General features: G+C 44.4%; 1 protein-coding gene across 2 annotated transcripts in view; it reads right to left on the bottom strand.

The window, feature by feature from the left end:
* DRP2 (dystrophin related protein 2) overlaps positions 1 to 18837 on the bottom strand; it is a 43705-nt gene extending 24868 nt beyond the window's left edge. Inside the window, exons 1-5 of one of the 2 annotated variants that reach the window (XM_003802959.3) lie at positions 18686 to 18837; positions 13736 to 13838; positions 6903 to 7080; positions 2259 to 2422; positions 507 to 663 (exon numbers count right to left, since the gene is read on the bottom strand). In XM_003802959.3, coding sequence (XP_003803007.1) covers positions 507 to 663; positions 2259 to 2422; positions 6903 to 7019 — 438 coding nt within the window. In that variant the 5' untranslated portion in view covers positions 7020 to 7080; positions 13736 to 13838; positions 18686 to 18837. The remainder of the gene's footprint in view (positions 1 to 506; positions 664 to 2258; positions 2423 to 6902; positions 7081 to 13735; positions 13839 to 18685) is intronic. The other variant, XM_012813495.1, reaches the window with a different exon arrangement.
* Positions 18838 to 21240: the final 2403 nt, after the last annotated feature.

Raw genomic sequence — 21240 nt, 5'->3', positions numbered from 1 at the left:
CTCACAGCAACCTCAAACTCTTGGGCTTATGCAATTCTCTTGCCTCAGCCTCCCAAGTAGCTGGGACTATAGGCACCCGCCACAACACCTGGCTATTTTTTTGTTGCAGTTTGGCTGGGGCCAGGTTTGAACCTGCCGCTCTCAGTATATGGGGCCAGTGCCCTACCCACTGAGCCACAGGTGCCACCCTATTTTTATACAACTGAGATCTACCTGCATACAGTTTTGTATCCTGCTTTTGTTGTTGTTGTTGTTTAGCATTCATTTCCCTGTGTCCCTCATTAAAAAACAGAAAAGGATCTTAAGGGAGGCCAGAACTTGATGGGAGGGGTAGAAGGAAAGATTTAGTCCATGGCATGCTATTCACAGACCGGTAGGACTGCATACAGCTTCCTATTACTTAATGTGTCTATGCAGAGAGGGGTGCCTGTCTGTGAGGGTATCGCAGAAGGGATTCCTTCCCAGCTGAGAGGCTACGCACCACAGTATCCAGGATTCTAACCTACCGCATGTGTCTCCTTCTCCTGTTGCACCAGGGCCACATCCCCCTGTAGGGGCAGCTGAGCTGACAACTCCTCATCTTTTTGGCTGAGCCAGTCAATAATCTCTTGAAGTGGCAGCTGAACCTTTCCACTGTGGTCGGAGAAGGCCTCTAAGCGAGCACTGCACACAATGGGAAGATCAGTGACGTTCAATCTTCTTTTTAAGATGAATGGCAAAACATTTTTCCCCCAAAACAAACACTTATGTGAAACTTTAATGTAGAAAATGGATTCAAAAGGAATTTCTCTTTCTGAAGTGGGAGAAGGCCTGGAGCCCTCCGTCTTGCCCACCCACAGAGGCTCCCCAAGTACCTCCACACGGAGTACAGTAGTAAAACCAATGGGCAGAACCCTGGGTAGGGAGGCATTCCAAACTTAAATGGCTTAAAATGCCACTTGTGGACCTCAGTTACTTCCGTTGCATGCCAAACAGCAAACCAGGGAAGGTCAGAAACTGATCAAGGACGTTAAGGGTGACAACCATCTGGTTCCCCTCTTGCCCTGGCAGAATTCAAGTCACGCCAAACTACTCATCACAGAGGCTCCTCTGAGCCTCTCCTGTGAGCAGTAGAGGATGTGATAATCAGAAAGAGTAGGTTGGGTGGCTGAGTGTGGGCACAAACATGTGCAGGTTGCGTACAAATATAAACAGCTAAGGGGACTGAAAGGATGACTGAAACATTGGCTAGAGGTTTGAGATAGAAAAGCAGAAAGGTCTCTACTATATAATCATCTCTGCCTCCTCCCGCCCTCCAAATGAACTATTAACTGATGTCCAATGGATAGGAAGATGGAGGCTGGCCAATGCTGTGTGCAGCCATTGAGCCCATTCCCTTAGCTGAAAATAATAACTGTCTTTACTCATTGCCTCTCCACCACCTGGGCCAAGCGCTTTACCTAAATTATTGGTTCAGCTAATTCTAATAACAACCTTAAGGGGTAGGTATTCCCTCCCTATTCCCCAGGGAGGTTAAGTCGTTTTCCAAAGGTCACATAGTCAAGTTACTGATAGAGTTATGATTTTTGCCTCCGTTTATCTGACTCCAAAGCCTACATTCTTTCAACTTCTCCACATGGCCTCAACCCCCACAAGAACCCACCAGGAGTTTAGGCTTTGAGGATATGGGGTGGGGAGGAAAAGTGGCAGACATACACAGGGGGGTAGAGCAAAGGGAAAAAACTGAGATAGAAATTGCCTTCAAGCTCTTACTGAGTTGCCCTTAGTCTAGAGAGGAATGGGTGGGCTGATAACTCATGGATGGGAGTGGAGGGCATGAAAGGATGGGAAAGCAAATGGATGAGACCTACCAAGATGGAAGACAGCTATGAGAGGAAGAGAAGGAGGGAGTAATTCTTTCCCTCATTTGCACTTTTAAGTTTTGAAAGCATTTCCACATCTTAATCGAATCCTTGGGACTACACAGTGATAAGAATTACTCCTCCACTCATTTTTTATTAAAATGGAAGCTACAATTCTGAGACCTCAACTTATCGAAGGTGATGCAACTGCTTAAAACTGAGGATCAAATACAAATATCCTGACTTCTAACACAGTTCCACAGTGCCAGAGTAGGAAAGGGAGAAGTAGGCGGTGGGGCTGAAGGAAGGGGGACACATAGACGGAGAAGAGAATAACAAGCTGCTGTGGCAAAAGGAGCCCACCACGGCATCCAGGCTGATTCGCTAAGGCACCTGTTTCTAGGGGCCAGGCCTTACCGGAGGTTGTGAGACTTCTTTTTGATTTCATTCCAACACAGATTCATGGCTGGTGGCTCTAAGGGTCCAGTGGCACCAACAGACCTGTTCAACAGCTTTAGGCTTAGGCAGGGAACCCCAGCACCATCCTGAGGAGGCGTAGGGGTGGTGATGGCAGCTCTAACCTGGACAGAAACAGACATCCCGTGATTCCCAGAGTGAGCCATGCCCTGGTCAGCACCAAGCTAATAGTGAAACAAGTGTGAACAAGGGGAGAGAAAGGCTGGTTCCAGGGTTCAGAAGTCCGAGTGTGTGTGTGTGTGTTCCTTCAGGGGGTGAAACGAAGAAAGGCTCCATGCATTGTCAGTTCTTCTGATACAGGCCAATGGCATAGACTGCTGTCTACTATTATTACTTTTATTATCATGAATTCTGCCAGGACCACTGCCCAGATGGGGACCTGGAAGTACTCATGTTAGGCAAGAAGCTGCTCAGAACTGCCCAAGTGGTGGGCATCTATAGCATTCCAGGTAAACTATAGGCTTGTACTTTAGGGTCCCACAGTTTGCGCAACTTCCTAAAAAAAGAAAGCTGAGGAGCTGCCTCATAAAGATTCAGAGAGGAAGTGGACCAGCCAGCAAGAACTATTAGTAGTAGGTGTCCTACTTCCCAAATGGATTTCAGCCTTTATGTCTCCTGCCTGCCTTTCCTACCTGCACTTCCCACCAGTCAGGAAGCCTGGACATAGTCCTAAAGAGTATTGCTCATGAAGATGTGCAAAGGACACTAAACAGAGCTGGCAGTCAACAGGTCAAGCCATGGAGCCTGCCAAAGTCTAGCCTTAGACCTTCAGGTTCAAAGTCCATTGTTTGGTTTCTTGAGCACTGGTAAGGTCTTATGGGGGAACTGTGGGTTTAGAGGAATGGAAGTTATGTGAATAGCTCTAAGGAAGGTAGCTACCTATAGCACAGAGCCAGAACTGCCCAGGAAGGGGGCAGGAGCAGGTAGAGGGATGGGAAACTAGAGGAAGAAATCTCAGTCCAGGCTGCTCCACGCCAGCCTAGGGAGACTCACACAGTAGCCGACCTGTCTACCCACCTGTCTTCCTTCGAAAAGAAAACAAACTTGCTAGTTAGTGGCTGAGACTCTTGAGGCATCCCCCCCAAAAACATATTTCCTCCCCACATAAGACTCTCCAAGCAATTTAGGAAATTCATCGTCCCATCAAAACCAGAGCTCACAGGAGGGTGAAAAGGAATTGAGGGAATGCAGTTCAAAACTCAGCCACCCTGCACCCCATGCACTGACCCTACCTGTGCTGCCTGGGGGGTCTGTGGCAGGATCTGGCAGCTCCATGATTATCCCTCAGCAGGAATCCAGACCCAGTGAGTGCTTGGTGAGCCACAGGCAGGCAGAGTCCCAACAAGCGCTAAGCAAGTCCACTTAGGAGGCAGGTGGAGCTGAGCCAGGCCAGGAGGCGGGAGCTGTCACCCTGTTTGTTTACTGACCCCCCAGGAATCTGGAGGGGGCGGCTACGTCAGGGCCCAGCCGGTGAATCAGCGCTTTGTCCGTGGGGAATTCCGGCTCACTCCCAACTGGGCCCGCCACACCGGGGCCGGGATGGCCCTCCCAGGCTGGAAAGGCTGGCAGGAGTGGGACTGGGCATTCCATGGTGCTGAGGAGGGGCAGGCAGAGAGTAGCTTCTTTTGATTTATTTTCCCTTTCCATTGAAGACACAAAGAGCTCACTCTGCCTCTGAGCCCACCCTTTCCCTGAGGTGGAAAAAAGGATCAGACCACTTTGGTGACAAACCTCTGGTAAGCAATTTTCCCAAGGTCTGGCAGGAGAATGAGCTTGGGAAATAAACCCTGTCCCCCACTAAGTAAGCCTACTCAGAGGTCGTGAGGAATTTGTGTGACACGTGTCGGGAGAGAGCCATAGGACGGCGGCATCAGGAAGCCAGGACAGCAGAATCCCTCTGAATTTGATTATCGTTGGATGGGTGAAGGACCTAGGAAATTCACTGGAGCCCACTGTGAAATAAGGGCGTGCTCTGCCCTGCCTTAAGAGGCAGAGAGAGGAGTGGAGGCAGAGCCATAGCCCTCAGACCGCTTGCTGTACCTGAGGCCAGACAGAAATGGATGGTCTACAGCAATGGTTCTCAACCTTCCTAATGCTGTGGCTCTTTAATACAGTTCCTGTGGGTTGCCACCCACACGTTGAGAACCGCTGGTCTACAGGCATCCCCTTGGACCTCTCCAGGAAAGAGAGAGGGAACTATGGAAGCAGTAGCTCCACACAGGGAACCAGTGCCAGGGGGGCTCCCCTGCCCCACCAGTGTTACGCTGGGCAGGGGGTGGGGGAAGCCCTTTCTTATAAGCCACTGGCCCACAGGGAAGAGCCGCCTCCTGGAAGCAGCCACTTTCCTTCTGTAGCAGACTTTCCCATAGAAAGGTTAACATTCCCAAGCTGGGCCCCCACCCCTCAGCACGGAGGGAAAACACTTCATTTTGACCAAAAAGAGTTCTGTTCCCATCCTCATTTATCTCCCACAGAGTCTTCTGGGCTCTCCACAGTTCTACATTGTTTCCATGCTGAGGCCCACCTACAGGAATAGTTGGAACAGCTGCCTGACCCTTTCTGGGGGTCTGGGGTGGAGCTAACTGGGCTGGCTGGGAGATGGTAGGGGATGGCAGGCTCCTACCAGCAGGGAGTGCCTATAGCTTGGGGCTACAGTTTCCCTTGTGCTAAGATAATTGGGCTTAAGCCAGTCTCAGAGTCCACTAGACTGAGAATGCCCCAGAGTTAGAAATGGTCCCTTATTGACCCAGCCACAGACAAGCTGTCCTGGCTCTGGGGGAAGGCACCCACAATGAGCTGAGCTCTACCCACATAATCCTTTCATTCTCTCCAGCCTTCTTAGTTTCCTAAACCCTCGCTTGGCTCCTGTCCTATTCCCCATTGCCCTGTTCTCCCTCTACTAGTTCCCTTGCATACTCTCAAGTCCCACCTAGCAGAGCCAGGCACACAATAGGTAAATAACAAATAGTAATTGTCTGGGTGTCGTGGCTCATGCTTATAATCCTAGCACTTTGGGAGAGCAAGCTAGGAGGATCGCTTGAGCTCAGGAGTTCAAGACCAGTGTGAAGAAGATGGGACCCTGTCTCTACAGAAAAAAAAGAAAAAAATTAGCTGGGTTGTTAGTGCCTGCCTGTAGTCCCAGCTACTCAGGAGGATGAGACAGGAAGATTGCTCAAACTCAGGTATTAGTGAGCTATGATGACGCCACTGTGTTCTAGTCCAGGCAACAAAGCAACACCTTGTCTCAAAGAAACAAACAAAAAATGAATAGTAATCATTTTTTTTCCCTCTCTCTATCAATTGCCCTCTACTTCTCACTTCTGTGGCCAAGATACTTTCTTCTCACACAGCTCTCAATAAGGACCTCTCTACCCATCCCTTGAGCCATTGAGACAAAGGCCAGAGGAAAGAAGAGAAACTGGTCCATGGCAGAGGAGAGGATTTGGGTCATACCATTTCACAGTCATAAAATGAAGCCCTCAGGTCCCCCTGCCTAGGTGGTGAAGCTTGGAGGGGGTGGACAATGAGCAGGGCAAGCCTTTTGGAAGGACTCAGGCTTTTCAGTCCATTGACCCAGTGAAAGTCCCACTCTAGGGAAGGAGTACATTACTTGGGGACTCTCAGTTGATCCTGGCTTATGTTAGAGGCAGCAATTCTCTCTGGTTAGATGTGGGAAAATAACTCAAGAGGACCTGACACTCTTGCCTCTCTAGACCTTAACTTTCCCTCATTCTTCTCCCCCAAAAGACCTTCGCAGCATCCACATTCTCTGTCCCCACTGCCTTTCTCCCTCCCTCTCTTCACCCTGTATGCTCAGCTGCTGCATGCTCCTCTAGAAGTGACTCAGCACTGCAGCCTATCTGTGAGACTTCAAGAGACATAGCACTTCTCACACACCCAAAGCCTCTGGACCCCAAAGCATTGTAGTACAATCCAAAGTATGCTTATGTGTCTCCCTTCTCTAGTCAACTTTCCCTGACCTCCCTCATTGTCAGGAAAGAGGGACATCCTCTCTAGATTACTGACTCTCACACATCCTCTACCCACCTACTGACATACGCAGGCAAACACACACACCACCACCGTGGAATGCCTCAGAGAGAAGAGAGAGCTGAAAGGCAGGTAGGAAGCTCAGGGAATTCTAAGTGAGGCCAAGCTAGGAGCTGTGAGGAAGACTGGGAACTTTAGAGGAAGAGCCGACAACAGGAAAGAGATCCATGCAGAATGTGTGAGGTACTCCAAGGAGAAGCCACAGCAAGGGAAGGTCCTGCCTTGTCCTACCTAGACCATGCCCTGAAAGATCACACTGGTCTGGGACCTCTTTAGACCTGTAACCCTTAGAAAGTTAACATGGAACCAGCTTTCCTCTGCCACAGTGGGTCCTTTGGCTTGCCTAGCCTAACACCCTTCCTTGCCCTGTGCTCCCCATAAAAGGCCTCATGGGTGGTAAGTGATGGGCCTGAAGGATGCCCTGTACTCTCCAAGGAGTTTCATGTATATGGAGAGTGCCCCTGAGCTTTAGGAAGCATTGGCACCCAAAGGACACACAGATCCCTCGTCTTTCCTTTACTATCATAATCTTACCTGAGCCTGGGGGCAGGTGCCTCGGAGGCTGCTGCTGTGATGGAACTGGTCAGCTGCCCGCCACTCATGACATCGTGGGAGGGTATAAGGGCATCCCTGCATGACCATAGGTTGCATCAGAACCAAGGCTCATGGGGGGTGAGGATGGGCAGTGCACTGACTGTTGAGCATTAAGCACCTGGAAGAGTATCAAGAAGAGATTTAGAATCAAGATCTAGAAAAGGCCCACGAATCTAGCATCTACCCAGAGGTGCCTGGATCGATTATGTAAATAAGTATTCAAAATCTGTTGACCTACCCAGGCCATCATGTACCTCAAAGGGCCCTTATTTAAGTATTGGTAAGTATTTATTGTTTACCTATAGTGCTTTCTGCTAAAGACCCAAGATGAATTGCTATCTGAGATTTTATAGCCTGGGGGTGGGAGTGATAGATGGATAGGGGAGGCAGTCATATGAGCTGAGATTTAAAATGCTTATGTGGCAAATGCTATAATTAAGATTTGGCCACAAGGTTAAGGGAGCACAGAGTAGGGAAACAGCTAACTCTACCTGAGAATGGGCACAGACTTCAGAGAGACCACATTTGAGATGATTCTTAAAGGATGAATGGCAGTCTTGGAAGTCTGACCTACCTGTGCAACGGTGGATGCCACAAAAAGGCATAACATGTTCAGAGAACAGTGTACTCAGTATGGCTAGAGTTTAAAAGGCACCAAAATGAAAACGGCATGGGGCCTGCCCCTGAGGAGGTCACACACAGAAAGAACAAACATGGAGAAAATAAAGGCCATAAAGTATTATTTACATTAATAATAGAAGTATTTACAGTCTAGAGTGAAGAGACAGATGAGGGAAAGGTGAGTTCTGTCTGGTCATGTCCAGAAAAGTCTCCCCCCAAGGAAATGTGCTTGAGGTGACTCAGAAAAGAGAAAGGATTGTTATTTGGCAGAGAAGATAAAACAGAAAAGTACATTCCAAACATCACAAAATAAAATGTATGGTGTGTTAGGCGTGACCAGAGTACCAGGTAGGTGCCTTGTTGGGAGTAGCAGGAGATGAGGCTGGAAAATGAGGCTGTGGCCAGACTGGGCCATGCCTTGAATGACAAGCAGAGGATTTCAGGCTTTATCTGGCAGATAGTGGGGGAGGCACAGAAGGTTTTAAGCAAGGGAGTAACATGACCAGATTTGCATTTCAGAAAGAGCCCTCAACCTGCCTTATTGGAGTGAGTCTCTTAGGGGAAGAACCCATTGAGAATCTGTTATAATAGGCAGGCAGCTAGAGTGAGGCTGGCGCAGACAGTATAGTTTTGAGGTATACTGGAGAGGTAAAATATATTGGGCTTGGTGATCAATTGGATGTGAAGGGAGAGGGAAGTAGAAGAGTCAAAAGTTTCTAATTTGGGAGCTGGGTAGATAATGTTGCCAACAGCAAGAGAGGGAAGACAGGAGAGCAATTTCGTGTGGTAGGGGGTGAGGGCAGTGTTACATAATAAGCTATGCTTGAGATATATTTGGCTTTAGATGTCAGGAGCTAAGCTTAGAAAGGAGAGATACAAGCACACATTTTAGATGTACAAACCAATTAACAATGAATGCACACAAATGTGATGAGAATGATAAAGGTGATCTCATTTAGTGCTGGGCAAATACACACAAATCCTGATCCAAAGGGCAGGAACTGAGCATCTTTTATTCCTGATGCTGATGATTAAATAGCTACCATTTTAAGACTCTATTCCAGTGGTTCCCAACATTTTCAGCATGAGGGCCCTTTCTTAAGATTAAAAAAAAAAAAAAGAAAGAAAACCTCACTTCACCCACTCACACCCACAATAGTAGTTATACTTTTAGAACTTACAGAGTGAGAAAAACATTTATACATTTAAAGATCTGTGGACTCCTTGCATTAAGTACCCTTCTCTCATCCTCAAAGGTGCATGGTCCAAAAATTGGGGACTATTACAGATCATAAGGGTGCAAGAATTTGTGGTCTGAAAGATATTTCACTGCAGTAAAAGTCCCTAGAGATTTCACAGTTTTATAGCTCCTCATCCCCAAAGATTCCCCAATGGTTGAAAAGATGGCTCCTCTGTGATCAGATACCATAAAAGAATTAGATACAAAATGAAGTCGTTGCTATAGACATGTTATAAGCATAAAGGCTACCAAAGGCTTGCTTTCAGACCCCTTCTTTTTTTTTTTTTTTTTTTTTGAGAAAGAGCCTCAAGCTGTCACCCTGGGTAGAGTGCTGTAGCATCACAGCTCACAGTAACCTCCAACTCCTGGGCTCAAGCGATTCTCCTGCCTCTACATCCCAAGTAGCTGGGAGTACAGGCACCTGCCAAAATGCCCAACTGTTTTTTAGTTGCAGCCGTCGTTGTTTGGTGGGTCCCAGGCTGGATTTGAACCCACCAGCTCAGGTGTATGTGGCTGGCGCCTTAGCTGCTTGAGCCACAGGCACAAGCCAAGACCTCTTCTTATGTTAATACTTTTGCTTTTGCTGATTACACAAGTAATACATGTTCTTTATAGAAAAAACTAAAAAATACAAAAAATCATAAAGATGAAAATAAAAATAATCTATAATATCACCACCCAGAGATCACCATTACTAATAGGTATGAAGTTTTATAGTTTTTCTATGAAAATAATATATGTACTTTTAAAATAAAATTGTCATCATATGCTATCTGTAATTTTGTATCCTGCTTTTCGCACTTGCCATTATGTCACAGTTATTTTAGAATTTCATTAGCTATTGCTCTAAAACATGATTTCTATCAGCTGCCTGGTAAAATAAAATAAGAGTACACACTTTTAGCAAGTGTGCTTGGAAACCGTACAGCACTGTGGTTAAGGCTACAGGCTCTGGTGTCAGACAAACCGAGAGTGAAATTTATACCATTCAACCTATTAGCAGTGTGGCCTAGGACAAGTCAACATCTCTGAGCCTCAGTGTCATCATCTGAAAAATGGGGATAATAATAATGCCATCCTCATAGAATTATTCTAATGATTATAATTAATAATGCATTTAAATAACTTAGCATAGTGTCTGGTAAAAGTACATGGCTCAATAAGTGTTAGCTATAATCACTATTGTATAGTATTCCACTGAATGGATATACCACAATTCATTTTAACAATTGGACATATGTGTATGGTTCTTTTATTGTATAAGTCAAACTGCAGTGAACATCCTTATGCATATTGGCAATTCATTCCATAAGGGGAGGAATTTCTGAATCAAAAGGTATGGAACTGATTTTAAGCATATGACACATATGCTAAATTTCTCTAGAAAAAGTTATATCACTTTATACTATCACCAGCAAGGTAGGAGAGGTGCCCGTTTCTGAGCACACTTGCCAAAAGTATGCACTCTTATTTTATTTGCCAACTTTGTGAGTGAAAATGACATCTAGAGGATTGCTTTGCATTTCCTTAATTAGTAGAGATACTTAGCTTCCCCCCACATTTTTAGTGGCCATTTGTATTTCTTCTTCCATGAACTTTCTTTTTTCTTCTCTTGAGATTCACTTCTCTCCAGAGTAAATTCCTTCCTTCTTATTTCTCTACTAACCTGGTGTCAGGTCAATGGTTCACAAAACAAAATAAGGTAAACCTAGCAAGTCAGAGAATTCAGCCCTTCTAATCCCAACACAAAAAGAAATGGAATAAGCTCCTTCTGGTCTTAGCATGACTATCCTCTGCTGGTCCCCTGATTGGGACCTCAAGTAATTTCACCTTTCTAGGCCTTCATTTGCTAATGCTAATGCTTAAGAGTTGCCATGCTCCAAAACACTATCATTCCCTGTATTTGTATAGCATGCTTGTATAGTCTGTTATGCTGTCTTTTGTGATCCTAACCACAACCCGTTAAGGCAGTCCCAGCCAGAATTATGATCTCATTTAACAGATGAAGGTACTGTCAATTCGCAATTGCAAAGATAAGGAATCAATCTAAGTACCTAACAATGGATGAGCGTATAAAAAATATATGGTGGGTGTGAATTAAAAAAATAACAAAATTATGTCTTTTGTAGCAACTTGGATAGAACTGGAGGTCATCAATCCTAGGTTAAGTAACTCAGGAATGGCCAAACCTGAGTGACCACATGTTTTCACTTATAATTGAAAGCTAGGCTATGAGTATGCAGGGTATCCAGGTATACCATACAGAGTGGTATAATGGACATTGGAGACTCAAAAAGGGGGCAAATGGGTGGGAGTGGGATGAGAACTGAAAAAAAAATCACTCATCAGGCATAATGTACACTATTTGGGTGATAGGTACACTAAAATCCCAGGCTTCGCCATTACACAATTCATCTGTATAACCAAAACTACTTGTACCGCTAAACCTATCGAAATTAAAAAAAAAAAAAAAGGTGCTAAGGCACAAGTGAACCTGGGCCACTGGGGCCAGTGCTATTTATTATTCTCAAAGATTCTCTTGCCTCTTTATCTCCATCCTGCCCCCAATCACCCCAAGCACATACTAATTCTTTTCCTATTCCTCTTTTTAATTTGCAGAGGCTATGAAGGACTGGAGATAAAGAATTGAATTTGAATTTGTCCCCACTGGTCAAAAGTAGGAAATAAGATATATAACAATGGCATAGTGGCTCATGCCTGTAATCCTAGCACTCTGGGAGGCCAAGGTGAGTAGATTGCCTGAGTTCACAGATTTGAGACCAGCCTTAGCCAGAGCAAGACCTCGTCTCTAAAAATAGCTGGGTGTTGTGGCAGGTGCCTGTAGTCCCAGCTACTTGGGAGGCTGAGACAAGAGAAATCACTTAAGCCCAAAGAGTTCAAGGTTGCTGTGAGCTGTGATATCACAGCACCCTACTGAGGGCAACAAAGTGAGACTGTCTCAAAAAAAAAAAAAAAGATATATAACAACAACAACAAAAGTTAAGGGATAAAATTATTCATACCCTATGTGGGTGCTATGGTTTGAATATGTGTCCCCTCCAAAATTCATGTTGAAATTTAATCCTAATGTGACGGTATTGAGAAGTGGGGCTTTTAAGAACTTTTTATGTGCCAATATAGAATGATCTCTTAAGATATATTTTAAGTGAAAAGAAAACAAGAAAAAAAATCAAGGTGTTCATATATTTAAAATACATCCTTATATATGCAATAAAATATTTTTGGAAGTATACAAAACAACCTGTTACCATTGGAGAAGGGAACTGAGTGGCTATTAGACCAAGGAGAGTAAATTCCCTTCATTCCTTTGGGATTTTCCACAAGTTTCCCTCTTTTTCAAAACGAGAGATATATGTACAAAAAAAAAGCACATAAAGCATATGTGTAAAGTATATTAAATTCTAACAAAGAAAATTCCAATATAATCGCAGCTCAGGTTGAGGAACAGAACCATTACTCACACTACGAAAGCCCCATGTTGCCAATAGGAGATACAGGTTTTTATTGAATATACTTTTGTACTTTTCGAACTGTGAACCATGTGAACATTTTACCTATTTAATAACAACTGCCTCTGGCTTGGTGCCTGTAGCTCAGTGAGTAGGGCACTGGCCACATACACTGAGGCTGGAGGTGTTCAAGCTTGGCCCCGGGCCTGCTAAACAACAATGACAACTGCAACAACAACAACAACAACAAAAAATAGCTGGACATTGTGGTGGGCGCCTGTAGTCCCAGCTACTTGGGAGGCTGAGGTAAGAGAATTGCTTAACCCCAAGAGTTTGAGGTTGCTGTGAGCTATGATGCCACAGCACTCTACTGAAGGTGATATAGTAAGACTCTGTCCCCCACCAAAAAAATAAATAAATAATAGCTACCTCCTTCCTCCCTCCCCTCTCTGCTCCAAAACACCACAGAGGTCTTCAACTGTTTTATGGAAAGATTGATGTGGCAGCTTTTCCATAGCCACATAAATAATAACAGTTAAAACTTACTGTATTGCATGTTTTATATACTGTGTATATTAACTAAGCAGTCTACATAATTAATTCATTTAATCCTCAAGACAATCCTACAAAGTAGTTACTATTGTTATCTTCATCATGTGGATAAGAAAATGGAGGCACAGAAACAGTAAGTAACTTGGTCAGAGTCATAATGTGAATACATGGTGAGGAGCTGGGGTTTATACCCACGTAGTTGTGTCCCACAATGCACGTTCTTTACCATTATACTATTCTGCCTCTGTAAATTCTACAACCCAGGCTCTGAGGCATTGTAATCACTGACCCCTAGCAAGTAGAGATTTTTGACTTTGGGACACCAAGTGGGAGCTCCAGAATCAAATCAGTTGTGCCACTACCTGGGCAAAGACACAAGCAATTAAGAACAAATAGGATTCAATGAGTCTGGGGTCTGGGGAAGCACCAGGCTGGCAAACCCTGCAAAGCACTTAAGTGACCTTTCTAGGGCATCTGAGAAAAAACATGCTGGTCAAATCTCCTAATTTAAGCTCAGAGTTTCCCTAGTGCTGAGAGGTCAATAATTTTTTTTTTTTTTAATAAATGAATAAGCTCTTTCCACCTAAAAACTGAGAAGTCTAGGAACTTATGCTACAGAAAGACTTGCAGAAGAGGACAAGGACATCAACTGCAGTATTGTTTGCAATGGCAAAAATCTGCAATTGACTTAAACGTCTACTAAAGGGGACTGGCGAGTAGATTTATCAGAGAGGCAACACAGACAATCGTTAAGGGCACAGGCTCTGAGCCAGGACACTCTGGTTTGCATCCTGGCTTTGCCTCTTATCCACACAGATTTGGACAAGCTCCTTAACCTTACTGCAATTCAGTCCCCACATCTGTAAAACAGAGATAACAGAAAGATCTACCTCATAGCCTTGTTGCAAGGAATTAATTCTAGTTTCTAACATTTAGTAAATATGCAAATATTATCTATTATGAAAGCCATTCACACAATGGGATATTATGTAGCTGTTAAAACGAAAGGGGTAGATCTATATGCACTGATTTGAACAGATGTCAAAGATACATATATCTTAGGTAAAAAGAAAGCAAGTGTCAGAATAGTATGTCTACTAGAACTCCAATTTTGTAAAAACATTTTAAAAATTTACATGTGCATATGCGCAGAAAGTTTGGGCTTTTTTGGTTCGCTGATATTACTTCTGAAGAGTTCTATGAGGAGGTTTCTCCTTTTTATTGTATATTCTTTGCTTTTGGTACAACCAGCATTTAATATCCTCAGGAGAGGAAATCAAGCAATAAGGAAGATTTCTAAGATAGAGAAGTTCTAGAAAGAACAGAGGGCAATGGGGTAGGGACCCCCTTTCCCATGAGCTATGGATTCTTCTCCCCAGTTCAGGGTAATACCATATGATGCTCTCCCTCTCACAGCACTGCTTTTCCAGCCGACAGCATGGCAGTAAGAGACAGGAGACATACACTTTTTTTTCTGAGACAGAGTCTGACTATGTCGCCCTTGGTAGAGTGTGGTGGCATCACAGCTCACAGCAACCTCAAATTCTTGGGCTTAAGTGATTCTCTTGCCTCAGCTTCCCAAATAGCTGGGACTAAAGGCACCCACAACAACACCTGGCTATTTTGTTGTTGTAGTTGTCATTATTGTTTGGCAGGCCCAGGCTGGGTTCAAACCTGCCAGCTCCAGTGTATGTAACTGGCACCCTAGCCACTGAGCTACAGGTGCTAAGCCGGAGACATACAGTTCTTTTTTTTTTTTTTTTTTTTTTAACAGAGCTGTAGCAGCCGATATAGCTTAAGGCTAGGAGGAGTGAGAGTTATAGGAAATACCTGTAATGGAACACCTTGGTGAAAAGGGCATGGAGAGAGATTTAGTCCTAACAAGCATGAGAGAGCTTGCAAGGTGAGAGCATTGGTGAATTGGCAGTCTCTACACCTGTGGTGTTGAGAGGCACGAGCTCAGCCTTATATTAGGCTGGAGGAGAAGGCAGTCAAAAAGCTTGCACATTCTATCACGGACATGCTTAATCTGACTCTGTCTCCTCTCCTGCCTGCAGAACGCCAGCACAGCATCTCTCTGCTGAAGATTACCAAGCTCTGCTAAAGACTAAGATCTAGCTATACTAAGAAGACTGCTTTACTCTCTCTAAGACACTCTCTCTTTCTTTCTCTCCAGCTAAAGTAGATAACCCTCAAGCACCTAAGAGAAACTGTTCCTGAGCAAGGTAGCTTAGCGGTCCCCGTCCAGAACCTACCTAAGCCGGGCCTGAGACCTGGCCAGTCCTGGGCCCTGACAAGTGGTGTTAGAAGTGGGATAGTGAACGTCACTGACACAGAGACTCCAGTTGTTGCCCTGGGTAGAATGATGTGTCACAGCTCACAGCAACTAGGCTTAAGGGATTCTCTTGCCTCAGCCTCCCAAGTAGCTGGGACTACAGGGACCCATCCCAACACTCGGCTATTTTTTGGTTGTAATTGTCATTGTTGTTTGGCAGGCCCAGGCTGGATTTGAACCCGCCAACTCTGGTGTATGTGGCTGGCACCTTAGCCACTTGAGCTATAAGCGCCGAGCCGGAGACATACATTTTATTGATACCAAACTTTGTTATATGCTCCTAAAAAAATACCTGCAATGTAGCCAAAAGTCAAGGTTCCTTTTCAGATGTGCCTCACTTAATGAATAAATCACAGAAACTTAGATTGCCAAGCTCCACAGGACCTACGAGATCATCTAGGCCAACCCCCTCATTTATAAATGGAAATAAGGGAATGTGTTCCTAAGAAGTTAGTTGTCAAGCAATTTTGAGAAATAAAATTTATTTTCCACTGAAACAATCAGAGATACATACCCATGAGGGAGAAATTTTGTTCTGAGGGCCAATTAATGCAATAAATCTGAAACCTTTATACACTGCTGGTGGGAGTGTAAGTTAGCAAACCATTTTGAAGAGCAATTTGACAATATCTCCCAAAGGTAATGATGCACACAGCCCATCAGGGATGGGGAAGAATTCTACCCTAGATATCTACCAAGTAGAAGTAGTCACCAAATAATATCTACACAAGAATGACCAGAATAGGCTCAACTGTGATTGCTCAAAACTAAAAAATAGTCTAAATATCCATCAACAGCAGAATGGATAAAGTGTGGTATAGTCATCAAATGGATATACAATAGTGAAAAAAATGAGTGAACTAGTGCCACATGTTACAACATAGATGCATTTCACAAATATAGAATTGAACAGAAGAAAACAAGTTGCAGAAGAATATATGTAATATACTATTGGCATAAACTTTTAGAGCACATAAAACAGTAATATTTAAGGTAAGGCGATCAGCAACAGAAAAAAAAACTAGACAAAAAACATATAAAGCTGTACTAGTATGTGTTGTTTAAATACCTGTGCACATGTAGTAAAAAGATAAATAAATGCATGGGAATAATGAACACTGAATCAAGGTGGTGATTATGTCAGAGGAAGAGAAGGTGCTTTAACCATAGGAGGATAGATGGAGGGTTTCAACTCTACTGCGGCTGTTTCCTTCTCAAACTGGGCAGTGGCTATCCTTATTTTCACTATATTATTCTTTATACCTTTTCGAATATACCAAATGTTTTATAACACATTGTTTAAAAGAATCTGATAAATCCCGTCCCGAAAGTTGATACTTTTGGCATATAACAAAATATTAAAAGAAATGTATTAAGTACAGACATTGTCCTCGAAATTAAAAGATTATTCCTTAAATCTGCTTTATTTTCACAGGAGGAAACCTGCTAGAGAAGCAGTAGTTGGGTGCAGTGGGCTGGGAATCAGGAAAAAAAATCTCAGATACTCATCAGTTACAGGAAAGAGAACAATTTGATTAACCTCTTGGGTTTTATACACATTATGATTCTCCAAGAGGAGAATTCAGTTAAGAAGCATTTTCAAAACATTATCAGAGCATAGAATGCATGTGCGCACACACACATACACACACTCCACACTTATTTAAAACGGAATCTATTAACATTCTCTGAGAACGGTGCTCTGTAAAATATTGATTTGGTAAATGCTGTCCTAGAAGGATTTATCTCACTTGCTATTTTAGTTGCTGATGTGTGTTTAAAAACCCTTTTATGAAGGAATATACTTTTATAGTATAATTTCCACTGAGTGAGCTTCCTCTGAATGAGAATCCCTGAGAAGTTTAGAGGGAAGGCTATCATCTCAGGGTTCATTAGAGGGACCCCATCCTACTTGGCACTGTGGCAGATCCAACATCAGAAACTTGTGAGCATCTAGATTAGGAGGGCTGCATACCAGATATGATGTCCTTATTTGGCCTGGGGCCTTTGCTAAATTTGCTGCTTCAAGCCATGCTTTTTAGATGATGGCAGAGTTGAAAGGTGATCTGACCTGGGGCTCAGAGATATTTAGCTAGGGGTAAATGCCCAGAAGTGCAAGTCTTTTAGGAGGAGGAGCTCTTTCCTGTGCTTTCATCCCCCAGTGATAGTTTCCAGGAAGACAGACTACAGGACAGAGGTCTGCCCACCCAGGGGAAGGAGGGATTAGTCTTCTTTCAGGGAGAGGATACTTAACACTTCCACCACCACCTTTCCTAGGAGGTTTCCTTAAAAAGCCCAGAGATTCTGGGAATGCTCTCCCCACCCAAACCTTAAAGGGCAAATCTCCGGAGGCTTTTGGCTTCCACGTGGCTTTTAAAAAAGTGATTTACCTGAGGGCTTTTACCTTTTGCAAAGAAACAAGAATTTCTTTGCAAAAGTCAGGAGTTAAGATGAAGTAGCATAGAGACTTTTAAGGGCTTTTGTTCTTTTGAATAATCCAAAAGAAAACATAAAAGTATGCTCTTTTCTGGACAGCACACACCATGCTCTCAGTGGAAGCCAGCAGCAGCTGCTGCTGACACCCCTTCTCCTCTATCCCATGCCACCCCACCCCAGCCCTGCCATCTGCTTCGACCCAACATCGTGAGGCCTGGCTCCACCTGCTTACTAGAGGAAAGATAAATCTTAACTACCCATACAGTCTCAGTCCCACTTACTGAACTGGGGTGCTTGGCCTAATGCTGGCAAAGGAGGTAAGAGCAGAAAGAGATGCGGTTTTGGACTCCAGGAGAAGTAAGCCCTATTTCAAACTACTCCAGGCTATCCTCTCAAGAGTAGAGAGCTGCCTCCTGATTACTAGAGGCAAAAAAGAAACCAGGGGAGAACACCACGGGGAGGGGAAGCGGAGCAGAATGCAATAGGGAAAACAAGGGAGCCAGGAAGTAAATGCAGAGATGAGATGAGCCCTTCAGTCTCAGGTTCTTGGGTCAGAGCCCCGTTTACTTCTGGGAAGAACTCCTGTGTCCTGTCTGCTGGCCAAATACTCATTGGTTCAGGAAACCTGCTCCAAGGTCCCGCGTTTCCTCTCTCCTCCCCTTTTAGCCAGGGCTTTCCACACATCTTTCCTTCCCTCCTGCTAGGAAATCTACCCTTGGACAAAAAACATGTCATGGAGAACCTAAAATAAATAATACTCCTCTCTTCTCAAAGAAACAAACCATGAACCTTCCTCTTATTCATTTTTAGATCACGTGTGCCCAAATTAGCTTGAGTTTCTATTTCCGGGCATCTTTTTATCTTTATGAATCCAAGTGGTAGCTACTTCATTGTGGGCATTTTTTTAATGCAAGTTTTCCCCCAAAGGCACACACAGGCAGGCAGGCACGCGGGCTCTCTCACATACACATTCTTTCTCTCTCCCCTCATTCCTCCCCCCCCCCCCAGTTATCTCCCCTCAGCCATGCAAACAAGGGTGAGGCTTGGAAATAATTTATCTGTGGCCTACCTTCTGATTCCATCAGGTCTGAGAAGCAGGCGGCAGCTGGAAGCTGGGAAGCTGGGGCTGGGCTGCCTCTGTGAATCAGCAAAGAAGTCCCTGAGACAGGGATGCCGACAGCTGCTGTACAGCACACTCTCCCTCTGTCTCTCCCACCTCCCTGTCCTTCTCCTCCTCCTCCCCTCTCGGAGCTGCTCTGTGTTGCTATGCAATCATAGCACCAGGACTAACAGCATCCGCTACGATCTCAGGCAAAGATACCCTTGATTGGGCAAAAGCAGAAAGAGCAAGGACAGTTTTGTAAAACTACCAGAGACGCAGTGGCTCTTGGAGATTTTAATTCATTAGAAGCAGAGGAGGAAAGCGGAAGAGCCTGACAGGCAGAGGGAGAAAAGGGAAGAGGGGGAGAGGCTTCCACTGGGGAGGAGGAGACAAAAGAGCCCTGGAGATCAATACAAGCTGCTGAGCTGAGCGAGGAACCTGGGCCTCAACTTATGCCGACTTAGCCCAGAGCCAAAATCAAGTTCAGAGCCAGCAGCTGGCAGGGGCCCCTTGGTAGGCAGTCCAGGATTCAGTTTCTGTGTTGGGGGTTGAAACACTGTGCTCTAGAATTGTCACTCGTACTCAAGGTACAGTCTTGGGCCCAGGGTGGTCTTCCAGTTGCCCCTAAGTCCCATGTCCCATCTTCAGCCGCTATTAGGTCTTACATTTGGCAAAAGCCTCAACGAGTAGGGGAAACAAAATGGACCTTGAATGATTTGAGAAAATCCAGCTCCTCCATGCCTCCCCTAAATGACTACCTCAGTCATCCTCCTGCTCTTGTCCATACCAGCTCTTACTCTTTTAATTGTCACCTAGTTAAAGAGAAGAGAGTATGAGCTTCCAAACACTTTGAGAGACCTGGGGGAAGCCACTGGTAGGATGGAGATTATATCCCTTTACTGAGTGCCCAACACACAGTAGGTTACTTAATAAATATATGTTGGAATCAATAAATTGAATGAATGGGTAAATGAATAGCAGTCAGAAAGCCCCCATCCTGCCAGGCATGTGAGGCGGCTCATGCCTATAATCCTAGCACTCTAAGAGGCCAAGGGGGTGAATTCCTTGATATCATGAGTTCCAGACTAGCCTAAGCAAGGAATACCCTGCCTCTGAAAAACAGCCAGGCATTGTGGGGGTGCCTGTAGTCCTAGCTACTTGGGAAGCTGAGGCAAGAGGATGTCTTGAGCCCAAAAGTTTGAGGTTGCTGGGAGCTATGATGCCACGAAAAAAGAAAGAAATCTCCCATCCCCATCCTCCTACACAAACACACTAAGACTTAAAGCCTCAGCTGGTCCAGGCCAAGGCAAAAGATAACAGAAACATACATCTTTCTTCCCTCCATTTGTGAGAACAGGGTCTGTATGAGAAAGAAGAAGAGATTGGTTTGAGGGTGGGTTGCTTACCTTCACTGATTAGATCTGGGGTCCTCAAACTTTTTAAACAGGGGACCAGTTCACTGTCCCTCAGACCGTTGGAGGGCCAGACTGTGGGCCCCAGGATGAGTCAGCTAAGCAGGACAGGCAGCAGGGCAAAAACACCCGGTGGGCTGGATAAATGTCCTAGGTGGGCCGTATGTGGCCAGAGGGCCATAGTTTGAGGAGGCCTGGATTAGACACTAAAGGCTCTATATGCTTTGATAGCCCTGGAAATTGGGATAGAAAATACTTCCTGACACATAGGATCTTGGACTAGTGTTTACAGTCTCTAAGTGACTGAGAATTTTTTTTTTTTTTAGAGTTGCTTTTTTTCTTTATTATTTGTGTTTGTTATAAGGAAAGTTTTTTTTTTTTTATTAAATCACTGTGTACATTAATGCAGTCATGGGGTACAGTGTGCTGGTTTTATACAGTTTGAAATATTTTCACCAAACTGGTTAACATAGCCTTCATGGCATATTATTTTATTTTTAATTGACAAATAATTATGTATATTTAGGGGGTACAATTTGATATTTTGATCTTTGTATACAATGTAGAAAGAATCAGCCCAGCTAATTAATGTATCCATCACTTCCCTTTTTTTTTTAAATAAAAGACATTTATTCTTTTATGGTTTTGAAGGCTAGAAGTCTAAAATCAAGATGTCAGCAGGACTACACTCTCTTCAAAGGCTCTAGAGGAGAATCTTTCCTGGCCTCTTCCAGCTTCTGGTGGCACCTTACCTGGTCTCACCTGGCCTCCTCCCCTATATCTCTTTGTCTTCTTTTTTTTCTTTTCCTTTCTCCTTTCTTTTCCTTCCCTTCCTTTCCCTTTCCCTTTCCTTCCATCCTTCTTTCTTTCTTTTGATTTTTTTTTGACAGAGACTCACTCTCACCCAGGCTAGAGTGCTATAGCATCATCATAGCTCAAAGCAACCTCAGACTCTTGGGCTCAAATGATCCTCTTGCCTCAGCCTCTCAAGTAGCTGGTACTATAGTAAGTAGCTGGCCACAACACCCAGCCAATTTTTCTATTTTTGATAGACATGGAGTGTTGCTTTGGCTCAGGCTGGTCTAGAACTCTCAAGCTCACACAATACTC

This window comes from Otolemur garnettii, unplaced genomic scaffold (genome assembly GCF_000181295.1).
Source record: "Otolemur garnettii isolate 467f Iridium unplaced genomic scaffold, OtoGar3 scaffold00268, whole genome shotgun sequence".
Taxonomy (NCBI): Eukaryota; Metazoa; Chordata; class Mammalia; order Primates; family Galagidae; genus Otolemur; species Otolemur garnettii.
This window is presented reverse-complemented; position numbering and strand designations above follow the sequence as displayed.